Source organism: Dama dama, chromosome 2 (genome assembly GCF_033118175.1).
Source record: "Dama dama isolate Ldn47 chromosome 2, ASM3311817v1, whole genome shotgun sequence".
In the NCBI taxonomy this organism is placed as follows: domain Eukaryota; kingdom Metazoa; phylum Chordata; class Mammalia; order Artiodactyla; family Cervidae; genus Dama; species Dama dama.
In genome coordinates, this window is record NC_083682.1 from 9,402,587 (window position 1) to 9,422,815 (window position 20,229).

Genomic DNA, 20,229 nt, shown 5'->3' on the forward strand with positions numbered 1-20,229 from the left:
ATCAAGCTTTTCACATTTTGCCAATATGATGGCTAGAAAATAGAATCTATTATGGTTCAAATTTGCACTTCACTTATCATGGGTCAAGTTTAATATCTTTTCATATTTTAAGGGCCATTTTTCTAATCATTTTCTAAATTGTCCTTTCTGTTTTATGTAGGATTTTTATTCATGTTCATCTTCCATTTAGAAAACCTCTTTGTTGTAAATCAACTATACTCCAATAAAATTTTAAAATTAAAAACTTTTAATTTTTATATCTCTATAATATTTTAAATTATACATGCTAATTGTTAAAAATATGAAAAGAGAAAATTGCAAAGAAATAATGACTTAAAAATCCACCATTAAAAGGCCACCATTGCATGTACACAATGCAGTATTTAAAATGAATAACCAACAAGGACCTGCTGTATAGGCCATGGGACTCTGCTCAATGTTACATGGCCACCAGGATGGAAGCAAGGTTTGGGGGAGAATGGATACATGTATTTGTATGACTGAGTCCCTTGGCTGTTCACCTGTAATGGTCACAACACTGTTAATTGGCTATATCCCAATATGAAAAAAAAGTTCCCAAAAAGTCACCATTGTTATCATTTCAGTGAATATATTTTCAAAGGGCACATAATCTTTCAATTTGCCAATGATTTATGATGTCAAAATATCATATATAAAGAAACATATATATATATATATACACATGTATATGAATTTGTTTTAACTTGGGGTTACATCTGCTACGCTGATTTTTGTAAATCTATTTATAATTCACCATATGCCACTCCATACATAACAGTCTGTTTGACTTCAAGGTATGAAGATGTCAAAATTAGATATTGCTTTGCTTACTTTGTTTTCTGCTTGATAATTTGAAATATTAATGAAAGAAGGAAAGAAACCTGATCATTTTAGAAATCTCATGATCAATCTATTCATATCCTCAAGTATAATCCAATCTGTAATTGCTTATGTTCTTAGTTGATTCTTTGAGTAAATATTTTAGCTCCTATTTTGACATATATCTTATGTCCAAATGTTGAGTTGTGATGAATGTTCTGAAGAAAAAGAAAGTGGGGGAATTGGGAGGAGAAGTAGCATCTATAACGACTTTACATGAAAGAATTTGTTAAAATGGTAATATGAAGTCCCATGCTTGCGTGCCAAGTCGCTTCAGTCATGTCCGACTCTTTGCAACCCTATGGACTGTAGCCCACCAGGCTCCTCTGTCCATGTTATTTCCCAGGCAAGAATGCTGGAGTGGGTTGCCTTGCCCTCCTCCAGGGGATCTTCCCAACCCAGGGATCGAACCGCGTCTCTTAGTCTCCTGAATTGGCAGGCAGTTTCTTTACCACTAGCGCCACCTGGGAAGCCCCATATTAAGTCCCATTTCATACTAATTCCATCTGAACACGTCTTCTCCTTGCTTGGCAGAGTAGGGGTTCAGATGTAAGCACTGTTGTTTTCACTCATCCTTGTAAGTAAGTTGCTTGGTACTTCAACTGCAGACCACTAGATCACATTACTGGACTTGCCATGGAAAGTGCTATCAACCAAAGTTAGTCCTGGTTACCAACTCTGCCTTCTACTGCTACGTAGTTTGATATATTTTCATTTGTTCAAGAGTTTTGTACATTTTAATTTTTATTGGGAAAGTGGGGTCCTAATTTTGAAGAGTTTATTAATTACTTTGAAAATATTTTCTCAGGTAAAGAGGGTACATAGGAACACAACAGGCTAAAATAATAGAATCTTTTGCATGATTATTCAGGTAATGTTTTAAATTATTCTACTTGTATACATCAACCAGCCACGTCCTAATTACATGATGTTCCTCTAGTTCTGAATCATTTTCCCCGTTAATAATTTATTGGTAAATTCAAAACTTTTTTCAACTACTGCCTCAAAATATGAGATTGTTCAAGGGTTACATGTTCCCTCAAGTTATGTGTTTATGTGCAAAGTAATGCCATAATTGTAAATGAGATTCATTTCTCTAGTATATTTTCTTGCTAATTTGTAGATATAAAGGAAAACCCCCTACTTTTTTCTTTTCCCTTCATATTTTTCTTTTCCTCACCAGTCAGCTTATGAAAGCACCTTAAAATTTTGTCACTTTTATGTAGCAATCTTTTTCATTTACTTCTCTTGAGAGTTTTTTGCTGGAAAAACAAAACAGAAACAACCAATCAACCAACCAATCAGCAAATAAAAACAAGGAAAAAAATAAGTCTATGGGCTCTCCATGCACAATCTGATCCTCTCACATCATCTTTTTTAGATTCAGTAACATATGTGGGATTGATGCTCATGCTGGAAAAGGCTGTGTGGACTCTGCAGACCCAAGAAAACAGTTTTGAATGTTGCTGCTCTCACGTGGTCTCTTTAAGTCTTTAGCCAATGACACCTTTGCAAAATCAAGAAGTGGATTGAAAATCTTAAAGGATTTCCCATATGTTATGTATTTAATTGCATCCATCCTAAAATTTCATATATTGAAGTATCTCAGTATTTAACACTCAGAATCTTAGGAAGATTTCCAAATGTGGAACGGGGCTGTTGTCAATATGATTAATTAAGATGAGGTCATACTGGAGTAAGATTGGTTACTTATCCAACAGGACTAGTGTCCTTATGTAAAGGGAACGTTAAGACAGGCAGGCGCACCAGGGAAATCCGTGTGTCGATTGGAATTATGCTGCCACAAGCCAAGGGACTATTAATACCAGAAGCCAGGAGAGACCTGGAACAGATCTTCTCTAGAGGTTTCAGAGGAAGCATGGCCCTGCCTACAACTTGAGCTCAGAATTCCAGGCTCCAGAACCATGCAATAATAAATGTCTGTTAAGTAACTCAGTTTGTGGAACTTTATTACAGAAGCCCTAGGTGACGAATACACCATTTTTCTTATTTAGAAATGGTTTCTTATTTTCCCTATCCTCAATATTTTCATTATTTATGGCAGCAAAATTGCCTAATCTTACAGGCACCAACACAAGATTTCTCTCTCTAATATATTTTCAAAGAGAGACGTTAACACTTATGGATCTGAGGACCATGAAACACCATCAGGAATGTGTGTCTCTCATGAGGGCAGGTGGGATGTTCCCTCACAATAGAGCTAATTATTGTCGCTTCAATACTAAAGCTACCATTGAGAACAGGGAAGAGGGGATCTCTGCAGTCTAGACTGGGCCTCACAGTAGATAGAAATGACCTTGCCATTCATGAAGGCAATGGCTCAAGATGGCAGTATCCCAGGCAAGGCTCTGCCTCCCCAGTGATCTGAGGGACCTACTTGATGTGTTGCCTTTCTCACCCACAGATCCAAAGCACACAGTCCCTCCCAGGGGCTGGTAGAAGGTTACTCACTTAGTTTCCACATCCTGGATGGTGTCTAGCAGAGGCATATTCCTGGTTTCAGGTAGAAGAAAGACGAGAAGACCAGCAAGGATAGGACACACGCCATAGATGATCCAGGGTAAACTGGGTAGATACACCACTAGGGTCATCAGCAGAGGAGCCAGTGCTGCCCCACACCTACTAGCCATCATACTTAATCCTGAAGCTTTTGCTCTGAGGGGTAAAAGAGAAAAATGCATAATAATTCAGTAAAAAAAATCCCATACATGTAATTTATGATCTACTACTTTGACATTATGTGTGTTAAGTTGCTTCAGTTGTGTCTGACTCTTTGCAACCCTAAGGACTGTAGCCAGCCAGGCAAGAGATTCTCCAGGCAAGAATACTGGAGTGGGTTGCCATGCCCTCCTCCAGGCGACCTTCCTGACTCAGGGATTGAACTCGCATCTTCTGCGGTTCCTGCATTGCAGGCAGATTCTTTACCACTGAGCAGCCAAGGGAGCCCACTTTGACATTGTAATGGAAGACAGAAAACACGATTATTACATACATGAGTTTGATGAAAGACACTTGTTTTTGAGATTTGTTCTGTGATTCTAGCTGTCTTTGTCGGGATCAAAGTGTGTTAAAACCCATTTTCATCACTTTAAACAGTATGTTAATGCATTGCAACTACCCTGAGAAGTGGCCCAAAAGATTAATGAGACAGACACTGAAGTACTGCTTAACGTAGTACATGGCACACAGTCCATTTTTTCAATAAACTTTGGGTAATTGTTGTTAGTATGTTGTTACTATTATGATTACAAATGAATGCTTTCTAGTTAACAGATCTTATTTTGATTATTCTTGATCAATTACCTGGGAAAGTCCTATTTGGGGCCCTGGCAGAGCATCCACAAAGCATTTTACCTGAGGAGAGTGGGCATGAGTTCAGCGTTATGGACAGAATTACTGGTGACAGCAGCAGCAACACAGCCCATTCCCACACTTGCCAAAGTCAAACGTAGGGTCTGCATTTCTGGAGACACAAAGAGCAGAGAGACTAAGGAATCCGCATTGAAGGAATCAGCATACACCAAATTTAGCCAGGAAAATAAAAAGCCTTATATTTTAGTTGCATTTTTGAAGTATATTGTAGAAAACTGTACAGTGGCAGGGAGCATAGAACAGTTAACAATGTGAGAAATGTAACATTATCAACATAGGTGGTTAAAAATATATAAAACTATCTGAATTAATTATAGCAACTCTCTGTGCATAGAATCAGAAGAAAAGGTGAGTCTGCTGGAAATTTGCTTTTACTTATTCTGTCCAGTGCTCACTATATCCTTATTGTAGAAGGTAGAACTGTGGATGATTGCTGAGTCTAAGACTCAGCTCTAACCTGGAAGACCTTACAATTCAACTGCAGGATTTCCTGGTTTTCCTGGAATTAGGAGGTCTTAGCAGTGTGGGATTTTCATTGGGGAAAAAAAAAAAAAAGGAAAGTTCCAGGTAAACCTAAAAGACTCAGTCAACCTACAATGGAAACTTCTATTTGGCAGAAGAGGGGAATGTCAGGATTTGGGAACAAATGAAAAAATGTTCAAGGAATCTGTATTCTACACAGTATGAAAAGAAATCTAATTATAGCATTATATATTGGACAGAACTCCCTTGTAAGAAAGTAATCAGGCATTACTAACGATATTCTGAGGAGCAAAGTCCACTCATCTCTAAGGCCGTGAAGCACATTTCTGCACTGTGCAATGTGAAACATTGTGCCCACTCAGGTTCTCCTAGTTGTTACATATGCTTCCCTGGTGGCTCAGTGGTAAGGAATCCACCTGTGATGCAGGAGACTTGAGTTCGATCCCTGAGTCGGGAAGATCCCCTAGAGAAGAAAATGGCAACCCCCTCCAGTATTCTTGCCTGGGAAATCCCACAGACAGAGGGGCCTGGAGGGCTACAGTCCAAGGGTTCGCCAAGTGTCTGACATGACTTAGCAACTAAACAACCACAAATCGTTGCATAGCATCGTTCTGTTAACTGATAAAGTAATCTAACAGGAAATGGACAAGGATTTTAATCTGCTTAAATCCTGGTTCCAACTGTACAGACGTTCACTTTTTAAAAAAGATGAATTCTTTTCATTACCTGAGAGACTCTCATAAGCAAGAGCTGTAGTCATGATGACTTAACATCACACTCACGTGTGGAACATAGAGGTGAGTACCTAGACCAGTCATCAAAGTTGGTAATGAGAAGCCCTGACAGAGGGAGTGACCATCCTATGTCTTCACCTGGGATATAATTACAAGGCCTCACCCCTCCATGCTTGTTTTTAAAAGTGAGAATGGGCAATGTCCTATGTCACTTCAGTCATGTTCGACTTTTTGCAAGCCTATGGACTATAGCCCGCCAGACTACATTTTTGAAGTATTCCATGAGGATTCTCCAGGCAAGAATACTGGAGTGGGTTGGCATGCTCTCCTCCAGGGGATCTTCCCAAACCAGGGATCAAACCTGCATCTCCTATGTCTCCCACATTGACAGGCGGGTTTTTTTTAACACTAGCGCCACCTGGGAAGTCCCAAATGGGTGAAGGGCAAGTGAACAAATGCTCTCCTAGAGGAAGTGTTCAGAATAAATGTTCAGAATAAATCAGTTTCCAGATACTTCCAAAACGTGAGGAAGGTGAAGATATGCCAGAGCTGCCCTTATGGACCTCTGGCTCTTTTTCCCAACAACCTAGTAGTAGGACTTCTAACATTTGTGGGAATACTTAGCAAGCCATTATTGGGACTTCTCTTTATTCCTAGCTTTGGACAAGTAGGGCTAATGCAATCCCTGAAGGTCATGAAAAAGACACTTCCCTTTCCCCAAATTCCAGTCTTCTCTCACCTTGGGGCACAAACATGTTGGCCAAAATGGAAAGTCCCACAAGGAACATGAAAAGCATCTGGGTTAGTCGACGGCCCATGTGATTCAGTACTAGGAGTGCAAGACATCGAGCTGAGATAGTGAGAGCTCCAAAGATTACCTGGGACAGGAATATATTGCTCCCAAAGTGCTGTAGATTCATAAAGATACCATAATAGGGTACTGTGTTTGCAAATCTGTAATGAACAAAAGAGGAAAGACACAAGCCATAAGATTAGAGCCCAGTGCAGCAGTTGCTGATTATGTTGACCCAGGCAGCCAGTGGTCAAGGTTGGGGAAAAAAAGGCACAGTCTGATTTGTATAATACCTCCTTTTAAGGTCATAATTTTAGAGTTAACATAAATAATTACATGACAATATCTAAGTGGTAAAGGAGTCCATTAGGCAATGCAGAAGACACAAGATACTTGGGTTCAAGCCCTGGGTTGGCAAGATCCCCTAGAGGAGGAAATGGCAACCCATTCCAGTACTCTTGCCTGTGAATTCCCATGGACAGAGGAACCTGGTGGGCTACAGTTCATGGGGTCACAAAAGAGTCTGATATTCCATTATAGGTTAATACAGATTATTGAGTAGAGTTCCTTGTGCTATACAGTAGGTCATTGTTGATTATCTATGTTCTATGTAGCAGTGTGTATGTGTTAATTTCAAACCCCTAATTTACCCTTCCCCACACTTTTCCCCTTTGATAACCATACATTTTTTCCCTATGTTAGTGAGTCTATTTTTTGTTTTGTAAATGAGTTCATATGTATCACTTTTTTAGATTTCACAAATAAGTGACATCATGATGCTTGTCTTTGACTTACTTTACTTAGTGTCGTAATCTCTAGGTCCATCCATGTTGCTACAAATATATACACACACATACCACATCATTTCTATCCATTTGTCGATGGACACTTAGGTTGCTCCCATGTCTTAACTATTATAAGTAGTGCTGCCATGAACATTGGGATGCTTGTATCTTTTTGAATTAGAGATTTGTTTGGATCCATGTCCAGGAGTGGGATTGCTAGATCATATGGTAACTCTACCTTCAGTTTTTTAAGTAGCCTTCATACTGTTCTCTATAGTGGCTGCACCAATTTATAATCCCATCATCAGTGTAGGAAGTTTCCCTTTTCTCCACACCCTCTCCAGCATTTATTATTTGTAGACTTTTGGATGATGAACATTATGACTGGTGTGAGGCAATACCTAATTGTAGTTTTGGTTTGCATTTCTTAGCAAAGTTGAGCATCTTTTAGTGTGGTTCTTGGCTATCTATGTGTCTTCTTTGGAAAACTGTATATTTAAATCTTCTGCTCATTTTTCAATTGGATTGTTTGTCTTTTTATATTAAGATGTAAGAGTTATTTATATACTTTGAAAATTAATCCCCTATTGTTACATCATTTGCAAATATTTTCTTTTATTCTGTAGGCCCTCTTTTTATTTTACTTATAGTTTCCTTTGCAATACAAAACTTGTAAGTTTAATCACATCCCATTTGTCTATTTTTCTAACTCTTCACTTTATTATCAGTTCCATGTGAGTCTTTTATAATCCTTCAACTACCTCCAAAAATAGCAATTACTAGGTGTGTTTTCTTCACCTTTTATCCCTAAATCAGTGCCTCCCTCTCACAACAGTACTATAACCTTTGAAATAAACAGATTCATGTCCCCTCTCTTTGAATGTCATCATGCGCTGTGTGAAGCCCACCTCACAAATGACAGGAGACAGATCCTTTTACGCAGGTTGGTTGTGCGGAACAAGTCAAACACAGTTGTTTTGGTCTGTGCTGCCTCCAGCTGCTCCTGCATGGCTGCTCTCAAACCCTTTAGCAACAACAAACACGAATCACTTGCCAATATAGTGCCAGGTATTGTGATGAGCATTGGCAACCAATAGGATAGACAAAATATGTTACCTTTCTTTGTAGTGTAGCATATTGCATATGTAATCACAGGTGTGAATGTGCTATGAAGGAGGATGTAGGGAGTTAAGGGAGACTCCAGGAAATTAAATGGCAAGAATGAAAATTTGAAAATGAGGCCATGGAGGAGGGCAGGGCCTCCACTGTGGTACACAACCTACAGGCTCAGATGAGGAAGTGAACTAAAGGAACTAGTTGCGCAGTGGGCAAAGCTTCTTTTCATGAGATGGCCATGAAAGGCCAGGAAACTGAGCTTGCATTCTCAACTAGCCGCCCTTGTTAGAAAAGGGTTTGCGTACCTCAATAAGGAGAAGGCAGGTATCAGTTTATTCCTTCCCTCCAACCCGATAACCACCTCCTCTTCCCTGCTCACCTCCATGTTCAGGGTTGCCTCAGCATTCTTCATTCCATTTCTGTGTGCAACTATTCGAAGTCCCTTTAAGCCCTCGTCTGGTTTATTGGTGACAATCAGCCACCGAGCAGATTCCACCAGCCACCTGATGAAAGGTGAGTACACGAGTGCAGTCAGCTCTCCCTTGTTATATGCTATATGATTATTGACAACAGGTGCATTTTGCCTTCCATCCAAAATCCACTGCTTCACTTGTTGGGTTAGGAATAGAAATTCCAGATCTATTTCACAAATACTAGGGGAATATGAGAGTGACCACTCCCTGCAGTGCACTTGAAAGTTGTATTACTAGTAAGGGACACAGACTTGGAGTTAAATCTCCTCTGCTTACTCATCAGGAGAATTTACAGAAAACTTATGAAGTTTAAGTTTGTCCTTGATATTCATAATTTCCTTCCAAACCTTGGCATGGGATCTAGCAACTTTATGCACATAATATATATTTACAGTATATTTTATTTTTGCAAAGAAGCCCCAAATATGTCAGCGTAAAGCCTGACAATGATTGCAAGTACTCCTGCCACTACTAGCTATGTTAACAACTAATGACCCAGTTACTAATATCAGTTAATAGCTAACTACTTTATATCTGCCTCAGTTTTCTCATCAATAAAATGGAACAGCAATGTCAGCTTGCTTGTAGGGTTGTTATGAATATGGAGTAACAAGCAGAAACCCACTGACATATTTCTGACATGCGACCGTAACCAGGAAGCATTGCTTAGAATGATTTATGAAGATGTTTTGTTTTTATTTTTGAACATAGTTGACTTTGAATAAATGAACCATGCTTCTAAGGAATTTATAAAAAAAAAAAAAGATGAGTCTGTATAGCACATGGAATTCTGCTCAATATTATGTGACAGCCTGGATGGGAGGAGGCTTGGGAAAGAATTGATATGTGTGGCTGACTGAGTTCCTTCACTGTTCAGCTGAAACTATCACAACATTGTTTGTTAATTGGCTATTCCCCAATACAAGCTAAAAAGTTTAAAAATAAGTGAATAAATAAACAAAATGACATCATTTAAAAAAAAATGAGTCTGACATGGATCACATTCCCTTTCTCCCTGAACTCATATCTCTATACAAAATCTGTAGTCATCTCTCTGTGATCTCCTAAATTTAATTCTCCCTAGATTGGTTTTAAGTGTGGGGGCCAAGTTATCCATAAATAAATGTTTGTTAAAATTATTTAAGGGACTGAGCACATGATGTAAATCACCCAACCTGCATGCCAATTATTAGTGCTGGAGAAAGAACATGGCTATTTTGTCAAATTACTCTATGAATAAAGTCGCTGCGTCTTCCCTTTGTTCAATTCACCTACAATGATGAAAATCATGGAAAATTTTACCATAACCTGTTTCTTCCCAAAAACAAAAAAAGAATTAAAGTTACTTCTTTTCAAAATATTTGAGTCTATATTTTATACTAACAAAAATCATGTCAAAATAACCCTCCAACCACTATACTAAGTAAGACTATGAAGAGCGATGGCAGAAAATACCCAGAACTCCCAGGAGAAGGGTCACTGTTAGTCAATGTTCTGTTTCACAAATTGCACAGTGTAACAGATGATAGACGAGGGTTTTAAGTTCAAACAATAAAAAGGGTTTAAGGAATTAAAAAATGAATATATTCAGATAAAACATGCATTTTCATCCCAGGTTCCCATAACAGAATGAGAGAAATGCTCATACCTTGAGGAGAGAAAGAAGACAAAGAACGGTATAGACACCACCAGCTGCAGGGTGCGCCACTCTCGAAAGACAAAAGCCAGTCCTCCCAGCATCGTCTGTCCAATACTAAGGGCACAGGCTATCAGTGTTATTACCATGGCTTTTGACTGGGACCTTACCCATTCTACAACTGAAAGAAAATCCCATTGGGATATTATTGTCAGGTAAGCGTGAAATTTCAAGGCCAATTTCTGGACTTGCAGAAGACTAAAACTGTCGACTTACTGAGCATACTGTTATTTGACATGACAGCCACAGCAGAGCAGCCTGACCAGAAGCGTAAGGAGCAGTAAATGAGGAAGGTGGGGGCAAAGGCTGCACAGGTCCCCGAGATGGCGAGCTGGAGCAAAGAGCACCTGAGGATCAATTTGCGCCCAAACCTAAGAAACAGAGAGGCAGATTAGATTGTGAGAGCAAGAGCAACCTGTGATAAAAACAAAGCCTACTCTGAAATTTGGAGAATTTTTTTTAATGTTCGTAATGGTTTTATCCTTTTTTATGATTTGGTTTTTTATTTTACTAATTTTTTCCATTGCTTATTGGGAGATCATTGCTTTACAATACTGTGCTGGTTTCTGCCATACATCAGCATGAATCAGCCACAGTCATACATATGTCCCCTCCCTCTTGAAACTCCCTCCCATCTCCCACCCCATCCCACCCCTCTAGGTTGTCACAGAGCAGTGGGTTGAGTTCCTTGTGTCACACAGTAAATTCCCACTGGTTCTCTATTTTATGTATGGTAATATATGTGTTTTCATGCTGCTGTCTCAATTCGTCACATCCGTTCCTTCCTCCTCTGTGTCCACAGTCCATTCTCTATGTCTGTGTCTCCATTGCTACCCTGCAAATAGGTTCGTCAGTACTGTCTTTCTAGATTCCAAGTGATTCTTCGTACCTGAAAGCTTGAAAATGCAAACGCTAAATCAACAATGGAGATCTCCTCAAAGTAGCACTCCTTGTCTGCAATATACACTAAGAATACCAAAACTTCATCCTCTAATCACTTGGACTTTGACACCAAGTGATATATCATATAAAAGAAATTACAGTGTTGGAAACTGTAATATACTATTAGCTCCCATTGTACTAATGTATGTATTTAGCATGGTAGAGAGTCTGTACAGTGTCCAGAACACAAGAGAGCTAAAAGCGTACTTGGGTCTCTAGGACCAGACAGGCAAGGTTAAACTGATGCAGAAGATCAGTGGAACAATACTCAAAGTTGTTGAAGGTTTATGTAAGGGTCAGCCTTTGTTGAATCTGAGTTTGTAAGCCTCAAGCAATGTGCTTTATCTAGAACAGAATATGAAGTTAAAATGTTAGTCACTCAGTCGTCTTAGGCTCTTTGCAACCCCACGGACTGTAGCCCATGAGCCTCCTCTGTTCATGGAATTCTCTAGGCAGGAATACTGAAGTGGGTAGCCATTCCCTTCTCCAGGGGAGAACAGAATATAAGACCACCACAACCCTGGGAAAAGATCTGGATGAGGCAGTAAAAGCATATGGAGTTTACCTTCCCCATTAACACATCAAATACATCTACAGGACTTCCTGTAGATGCAGTGGATAAGAATCCACCTGTCAATGCAGGGGACATGGGTTCAATCCCTAGTCCAGGAAGATTCCACATGTCATGGAGAAATTAAGCTCATGTGCCACAGCTACTGAAGCCCATGGGCCTAGAGCCTGTGCTCTGCAACAAGAGATGTCACTGCAATGAGAAGCCCGAGCACCACAATAAAGAGTTAGCCCCCACTGGCCGCAACTAGAGAAAGCCCACATGCAGCAATGAAGACACAATGCAACCAAAAAAATTTTTTAATTAAAAAAAAATCTATATATGGAAAAATTCTCTCTGAAACTAACTGGAAACTGGCAGAATGACTTATGTAAACCAAGGATGTAAGATACACATGTAATCAGGTAAGAAGGAAAGAAACATAATCAGGTCCAGACTTGCAATCCTGGGAGAGGACTCAGAGGAAAAGGGAGATGACTTAGGAGGACACCTACCCTGGGGACAGAGCAGGTCAGGCCACAGATTGGGCATCCCAGTCCTGGGGCATATGAGGAAACAATCCCCCGTGGCTGGTAGGAGGACTTGTTGTTGTTCAGTCTCTCAATCATGTCCGACTCTTTGTGACCCCGTGGACTGCAGCTTGCCAGGCTTTCCTGTCCGTCACTATCTCCCGGAGTTTGCTCAAACTCATGCCCGTTGAGTTGGTAATGCCATCCAATCATCTCATCCTCTGCCGCCCCCTTCTCCTCCTGTCTTCAATCTTTCGCAGCATCAGGGTCTTTTCCAATGAATCAGCCCTTCACATCAAGTGGCCAAAGGATTGGAGCTTCAGATTCAGCATCAGTCCTTCCAAAGAGTATTCAGGGTTGATTTCCTTTAGGATTGACTGGTTTGATCTCCTTGGACTGCTGGGAATAACTGAAGGGCTGTGGGGAGCCTGGACTCAGCTTGTGGGGAGCACGTGTGTGTGTGCTAGCCTCCACAGCAGGGCGTAGAGAGAGCTTCCCTAGAGGCTGCCAGGCTTCCTGCTGCTGCCTTGCTGCACATCCCAGCTCTGAGGGAACTCTCCCACCCCACTCAACCCACGCCACATCTCTGCACCGATCCGGGGTACCCACAACCAGGAGAAAGACTTGAGCATGGGACACAGAGGCAAGCTGGTCCCAGGGCAGAGCCTGGTTGGGGTGGAGCAGCCGTTATGGACACTTACTCAGGCGACACCTCAGAAACCGCCCAGATCCCTGACAGCAGCTGCTCCGGACAGCTAACCACCCAATACCTGCTCAGAGTCCTCACAGGCCACAGCAGCCCTGTGGAGCTGTTCTACAACAGAGTGGGGGTGGCAGAGGGTAAAAGCCCATTAGAAAAGGCAAATAGACATTAAGGACTGAGGATTTACTGCTTAAATAAGCCAGTACATAGATTACAAGATGAAAAGAAACTGTAACAGCTACTATAGACAGAAAATAATAGAGCATAAACATGAAGATTTAAAATACAACATCAAAAGTGCAAAACGTGGATGAAGGGGGTTTTTTAAAGGCAGAACTTTTAGAATGTGTCTGAACTTAAACGACTACCAGTTTAAAACAAGTGTGAGTCTGTGCCCACTCAGTCGTGTCCAACTCGTTGCAACCCCATGGACTGTAGCCCACCTGGCTCCTCTGTCCATGGAATTTCCCAGGTAAAAATTTTTCCCAGGAATCGCTTCTCAGCCTTTTGGCTAAGATCAAGTGTAATTTTTCCCAGGAGTGGGTTGCCATTTCCTGCTCCAGGGGATCTTCCTAACCCAGGGACTGAACCCGCCTCTCCTGCGTCTCCTGCATTGGCAGGTGAGTTCTTTACTGCTGAGCCATCTTGGAAGCCCTTAAAACAAGTAGATATAGTCATACATTAATTTGGCCTCCTGATGCAAAGAGCTGACTCATTGGAAAAGCCCCTGATGCTGGGAAAGATTGAAGACGGGAGGACAAGGGGATGACAGAGGATGAGATGGTTGGATGGCATCACTGACTCAATGGACATGAGCTTGAGCAAGCTCTGGGAGTTGGTAATGGACAGGGAAGCCTGGTGTGCTGCAGTCCATGGGGTCGCAAAGGGTCGGACATGACTGACTCATGACTGAGCGACTGAACAACAACAATAAATTTAACCAAGGAGATGATATAGATCTGAACACTGAAAACAAGACTTTGATGAAAGAACTTGGAGAAGATACAAATAAATGGAAAAATAACCCATATTCATGCGCTGGAAAATTAGTATTGTCAAAATGCACATACTACACAAAGTCATCTATAGATTGGTTGGTGGTGGTTTAGTCACTAAGTTGTGTGTGATTCTTGCGACCCCACCAACTGTAGCTCTCCAAGCTCCTCTGTCCATGGGATTCTCCAGGCAAGAATACCAGAGTGGATTGCCATTTCCCTCTCTGGGATTCCAATCCAGGAATCGAAACTGGGTCTCCTGCACTGCAGGCAGATTCTTTACCAACTGAGCTACAAGGAAAGCCCCATCTATAATTATGCCATCCCTATTAAAATTCCAATGACATTTTCCACAGAAATAGAAAAAAATATCCTAAAATCTATATGAAATCACAAATGACCCCCAAAAGCAAAGTCAATCCTGACAAAGAACCAATCTAGAAACATCCTACTTTCTGCTTTCAAACTATGCTACAAAACAATAGGGATCAAAATGGTATGGCACTGACATTAAGAAAAGACACATAAACCAACAGAAAGAACCAAGATTCAAGAAATTAACCCTTGATATGTATTATTTGATAAATAAACCAATAATATTAAAGAGGGGGCAATATAATTTTTCAATAATAATAACATGCAGGAGTACGAATTTGCACTCTACTGACAATGTTCAAAAAAATTCACTCAAAATGGGTTAAAGACTTAAATATTAGCCCTGAAACACTAAAAATCCTAGGAAAGTTTCACTTCTTCTTTTCCTATCTGGATTCCTTTTATTTCTTTTTCTGCTCTGATTGCTGTGGCCAAAACTTCCAAAACTATGTTGAATAGTAGTGGTGAGAGTGGGCACCCATGTCTTGTTCCTGATTTTTAGGGGAAATGCTTTCAATTTTTCACCATTGAGGATAATGTTTGCTGTGTGGTACGTATACACAATGGAATATTACTCAGCCATTAGAAAGAATTCATTTGAATCAGTTCTAATGAGATGGATGAAACTGGAGCCCATTATACAGATTGAAGTAAGCCAGAAAGATAAAGACCAATACAGTATACTAACGCATATATACGGAATTTAGAAAGATGGTAATGGTAACCCTATATGCAAAACAGAAAAAGAGACACAGATGTATAGAACAGACTTTTGGACTCTGTGGGAGAAGGCGAGGGTGGGATGATCTGAGAGAATAGCATTGAAACAAGTATACTATCAAGGGTGAAACAGACCACCAGCCCAGGTTGGATGCATGAGACAAGTGCTCAGGGCTGGTGCACTGGGAAGACCCAGAGGGATGGGATGGGGAGGGAGGCGGGAGGGGGAATCGGGATGGGGAATGCATGTAAATCCATGGCTGATTCATGTCAATGTATGGCAAAAATCACTACAATATTGTAAAGTAATTAGCCCCCAACTAATAAAAATAAATGGAAAAAAATAATAATAAAAATCCTAGGAAAAAACTCCCTGACATCAGTCTTAACAGTGACTTTTTAATATAATAGCTACCCAAACTGGCATGAAGGTATATCTCATTGTGGTTTTGATTTGCATTTCCTTGATAATTAGTGAAATTAAGCACATTTTCATATTCCTGTTAACAATTTCCATGTCTTCTATGGAGGAATACCTACTGAATTCTTTTGCCATTTTTGAGTAGGTTATTTGTGAGTTTTTTTCTATCAGTTGCATCAGTCTTCTGTATGTTTCAGATATTAAATCTATCAGATATGAGGCTTGCAAATATTTTTCCCATTCTGTAGATTTCAGTTTCCTTTTGTTGATCATTTGCTTTGCTATGAAGAAGTATTCTGGACATTGACCTTGACCACAAAAGCACAGTCAGTGAAAGTAAAATAAAGAATTGGGGATTATGTCAATCTATAATACTTCTTAGCTATAAGAAGCTTTTTGCCTATGTTTAGTTCAAAATCTTTAGGTTAGCTATAAGTCCCCCTTTTCTTCGCCAAATTTTCTATTCTCGACATCTGTCATAATCCCATTTCCTCAGAGAAACTGAAAAAAATCTATTACCCTGTGTGCATCTAAACTGATCAATTAGCATTTTAACATGAATCATTATAAAGGGTTCAGTCATAAGACTGGTCAACATGAACAGTCTGACTCTGATATAGTTTACAAATTACACTCAGGGTGATATATTCAGCATTCACAATTTTCACCTAAAGGTTAAATATGTTAGGCTTATAGGTGGGGGATAAAGGTACTTAGAGTCTCCCATTTCACCTATGAAAGACTTGAGTATCTGGCTGCCATGGTTGTCACTTACTTCAGGATGGACAGTGCCAGACACAGGATAAGCCAAAACACTCATACCAGAAATTATGACACTTGAGATCCATAGATTAATTTCCTTATAGGATTTTAAATATTACCTCTAAAGAGTCTTTTCACAAGATCAAATGGCCAAATTATAGCCACAATTATTTCCTGATGCAATTCAGGGCCACTTCACTAAGCACGCAGGTTTTATAGAAACGCCTTCTAATTACAGTGAGACACGTGAGGCATGACTTCCCAGGTGGCACCTGGGAACCCGCCCGCCAGTGCAGGAGGCTTGAGAGACACCGCTTCGATCCCTGGGCTGGGAAAATCCCCTAGAGGAGGAAATGGCAAACCCACTTCAGTATTCTTGCCTGGAGAATCCCATGGGCAGAGGAGCCTGGTGGGCTACAGTCCACAGGGTCACACGGAGTCAGACACTACTGAAGCAACTTGGCTCACACACGTGCATGTGAGGCACAACAATCAAGGTGGGAACCCGCAAGCTTTTGGCTCGCTGATTCCAGCGGGAACTTAACCCAGAAGCCACGGCGAAGGCTGGCAATGCTGTCCTCTATATCTGTGTCTTGAAATAGGCTGAAATTCCTGTCTTGAAGCAACTTCCTCCTCCTTCCCATATTTCCTTTTCCTTTTCCTCATATTTCTAGATGAAGTATTGCAAAACCTCCCCTCTAAATACTGTCCTGAAATATCCCCCAGATCTTGTGGAGATGACATTTCTGTGTCCAGTACACAGAGCTCTGTGGCAACAAAATGACATCATCACAATGAGCTTATTCTAAATTTCCATCTATAGCTCCCTGGGAACCAAGGCAACCCAGCACAGGGCAAATTGGATATGTGGGGAATTCAAAAAAAATTTCTTTATGAAACAATCATAAACTGTGGGCAGCAGTGATCTGGAGAAACTCACCTGTCTGAGAGATGGCCATAAATGAAGCTTCCCACCAGCATTCCAGCCATGAATAGGGATTGAACCACTGATTTCTGTGACTGATGGTCACATACCAGGTCCCACTGGAAGAGAAGGAAATCAGCCAGAAGAGGATCTTCACATGCTTGCATGCTCAGTCATGGACTGAGCAACCCCATGGACTGTAGCCAGCCAGGCTCCTCTGGGGGAATTTTCCAGGCAAGCATACTGGAGTGGGTTTGCCATTTCCTACTCAAGGGGATCTTACTGATCCAGGGATTGAACCTGCATCTCTTGCATCTTCTGCATTGGCAGGCAGATTCTTTACCACTGCACCACCTGGGAAACCCTGAGGAGTTCCACAGAATCTTATAACCCCTCAGTAATCATCCTCTCTGATAGCCATCAGTGAACACACTCTGGTTTCCTTTACCACAATTACTCATCTATATCATTCAAGTCACTTAAGCACGGTTTTCTCTGGAAATCTTCAACTAAATCTTCTAGATTACATCAAGATCAATCTTTCTATTCACTTAGCACACCATACCTCAATGGTTCTCAAACCTTGCCACACATAGTAAGGATTAAGGTTGGCCGGGGGGTGGGGGGGCAGGTTTAATATACTGATGCCTGAATTTTACACTTAGAGTGAAATACACTCTGATTTGTTTCCCTAACAAGTAGCCAGGACATGAAGTTTTTTTCAATTAATGCAAATGTTTCCAATTTGCAACTAGGCTGAGATCAAGTGACTAAGAATAATTTTTCACACATTGTATCAGGTACTTCCTTGTCTGATCATCTATCTTCACACTTGGTTTAAAGCTCTTCGGTACTAAAATCCATGTCTAGATGGTTGATTTCACCGGTGTCCATTAGAATGTAAGTGCTTGGCAGTTAAAAAGATAAACAATCACCATTTGCTGAAAGATTGAAGGAGAGTTACTGTCTACTCAGTAACTGAAGTTTTGAGCCATGCTTATGATAGGGTAACAGGCAGGAAGGCCAGTGGTCTCCAAACGGAGGAAATAGGCTGCAAGTGTCAGACATTTTTTTTAATCTCTCTCTTAAGCGGCAGGAGGAAACAAACTAGTGATATATTTTTTTCCCCTTCTCTAAACAAATTTAAAAAGATGTTTCTCTTAAAATACTGTTGCCATAATGACAACCTGGTTCCACCTGAACTTAACTTTTCTCAAATCTTGAGCTAACCAATGCATTTTTCTTATGGAAATGTTTGTCTTAAGCTATGTTAATGTACTATGCATTTACCCTGGACTCTATCTTCCAGTTGGTTCCCCCAAAAGCTCAGATTTAGGCTCAGACTTGACAAACCAGTATGTTATACTCAAACCAATGTTATACTCAGACATTATTCTCCTAATCTATGTAAATGAAACTTTTTGTATAATCTAATCTGCCCTTCTCCAAGATTCAAGTCAATAATTTTATGGCCCAGGATGACTCACCTGGTGCCAAGATTATCTCAAAATGCATCTTGTGGGTGAGGGGCCTGGCGCCATTCTCTGAGTTTTGAGACATTTTCTTTCTTTCATTAACAGACTGCTAGTAACTATATAACATCCAGCTAAAGACTAGCAGGTGGGTATTCTTTCTGTCCCCTTCTGGTGTCTATGTCAGAAGCTTTCTCTATCTCCTTTATACTTTAAAAAAACTTTATTACACAAAAGCTCTGAGTGATCGAGCCTCATCTCTGGCCCTGGATTGAATTCTTCTCCAGAGGCCAAGAATCCCGGCATCTTTCGTGGTTCAACAACAACCTTTCACTTATTTTATGTTTTTCTAAACACCCAGACTTTTTTTTTCTAAAACACCCAGGGTGGACTCCAGGAATTGGTGATGGACAGGGAGGCCTGGCATCCTACAGTTCATGGGGTCACAAAGAGTCAGACATGACTGAGCGACTGAACTGAACTGACTGAAACACCCAGAACATATACTGACAAGAGGCAAATGGGGCCTTTACCTCAGTCACTATGGTGAAGGAGAACAAGCTGTGGTCATACACCCAGCCGTCCACACAGGGCTCCGTGTCCAGGTCAGTCATGTTGGGGAAAGTCCCATTCAGGTGAAGGAGTTGCCACTGGGGGTGGAGGAAGCGACGACATTTCTCTGGCTTGAAGTTTGAGTCCAGTGGGATGGAGATTCTCAGGAGGACATCAGGGCTGAGGATCCCAGTGGCATTACCAGAGACAGTGGCATTATCAAGAATGTGGATCCAGCAGCGATGACCAGGAACGGCTGCAGTGAAGTTCTCCAACAGTATGTGACAGACTACTGTCATGTAAGAAGGAAAAGTTAAAGCCATCTGAAGCATCTGGAATTTCCCCAGGCCACCAACTTTATCCAGAAGCTCCTCAAAGGCCATTCTGGACAGGTAATCCTCAAGACAATGCACAATGACTTTAAGGCTATAAGTTCTATGGAAGAAAAAATTTCCTTTCATGAATTCACACTGAGCCTATATAATCTCACAACAGTTTCTCATAAATGGGTACCATCCCCTGACTACTGCAATAGAGAAGTGGAAACAGTTTCCCCAGTCCTTCTCAAATCACAAGGCATTATTTTTTTTTAGTAAAGTCATAGAGAAAATAATTTACCACTTCGGTTTCCAGTGAACTCTGTTTAAAGGTTTACTCTTTGAACATGCTTATCCTCAGCACCTTGACTCTAAAACCAGCACTGGACTTTGGCATGTACATGATCTCTAAATACTGTAAAATAAGCCTCCTACACAGCTTTTGATCATTTCCAGAAGATGGAATTTGAGAGACGCAGAAATGAAATGCTCTGTGATTTTTTTTCCTCTGGGAAGAACAGAAAGCAAGTACTTCTTGTATAGTACTAAATTTAGGTTAAAATCATTTTTTAAAATGTAATCCTTTGTTTTT

The 20,229-nt window shown here is 40.6% G+C and overlaps 1 protein-coding gene across 1 annotated transcript; it reads right to left on the reverse strand.

Moving 5' to 3' along the window:
• Nucleotides 1-2,101: 2,101 nt before the first annotated feature.
• On the reverse strand, nt 2,102-19,703 carry LOC133066091 (solute carrier family 22 member 10-like). Its single transcript, XM_061156818.1, has 10 exons — nt 19,302-19,703; nt 17,312-17,415; nt 10,590-10,744; nt 10,326-10,494; nt 8,584-8,707; nt 7,997-8,112; nt 6,250-6,464; nt 4,276-4,384; nt 3,373-3,576; nt 2,102-2,162 (listed from the first exon to the last, which is right to left on the reverse strand). Exons 1-10 carry the CDS (start codon nt 19,701-19,703, stop codon nt 2,102-2,104), a joined length of 1,659 nt encoding a protein of 552 aa, XP_061012801.1.
• Nucleotides 19,704-20,229: the final 526 nt, after the last annotated feature.

Excerpts from the sequence above, each read along its gene's own strand:
- LOC133066091 (XM_061156818.1), bottom strand. The coding sequence starts at position 19,703 with ATGGCCTTTGAGGAGCTTCTGGATAAAGTTGGTGGCCTGGGGAAATTC. Across the intron at positions 10,745-17,311 it reads TATGGCCATCTCTCAGACAG|GTTTGGGCGCAAATTGATCC; the intron begins GTGAGTTTCTCC and ends TCTGTTTCTTAG. Across the intron at positions 3,577-4,275 it reads CTCATGCCCACTCTCCTCAG|AGCAAAAGCTTCAGGATTAA; the intron begins GTAAAATGCTTT and ends TTTACCCCTCAG.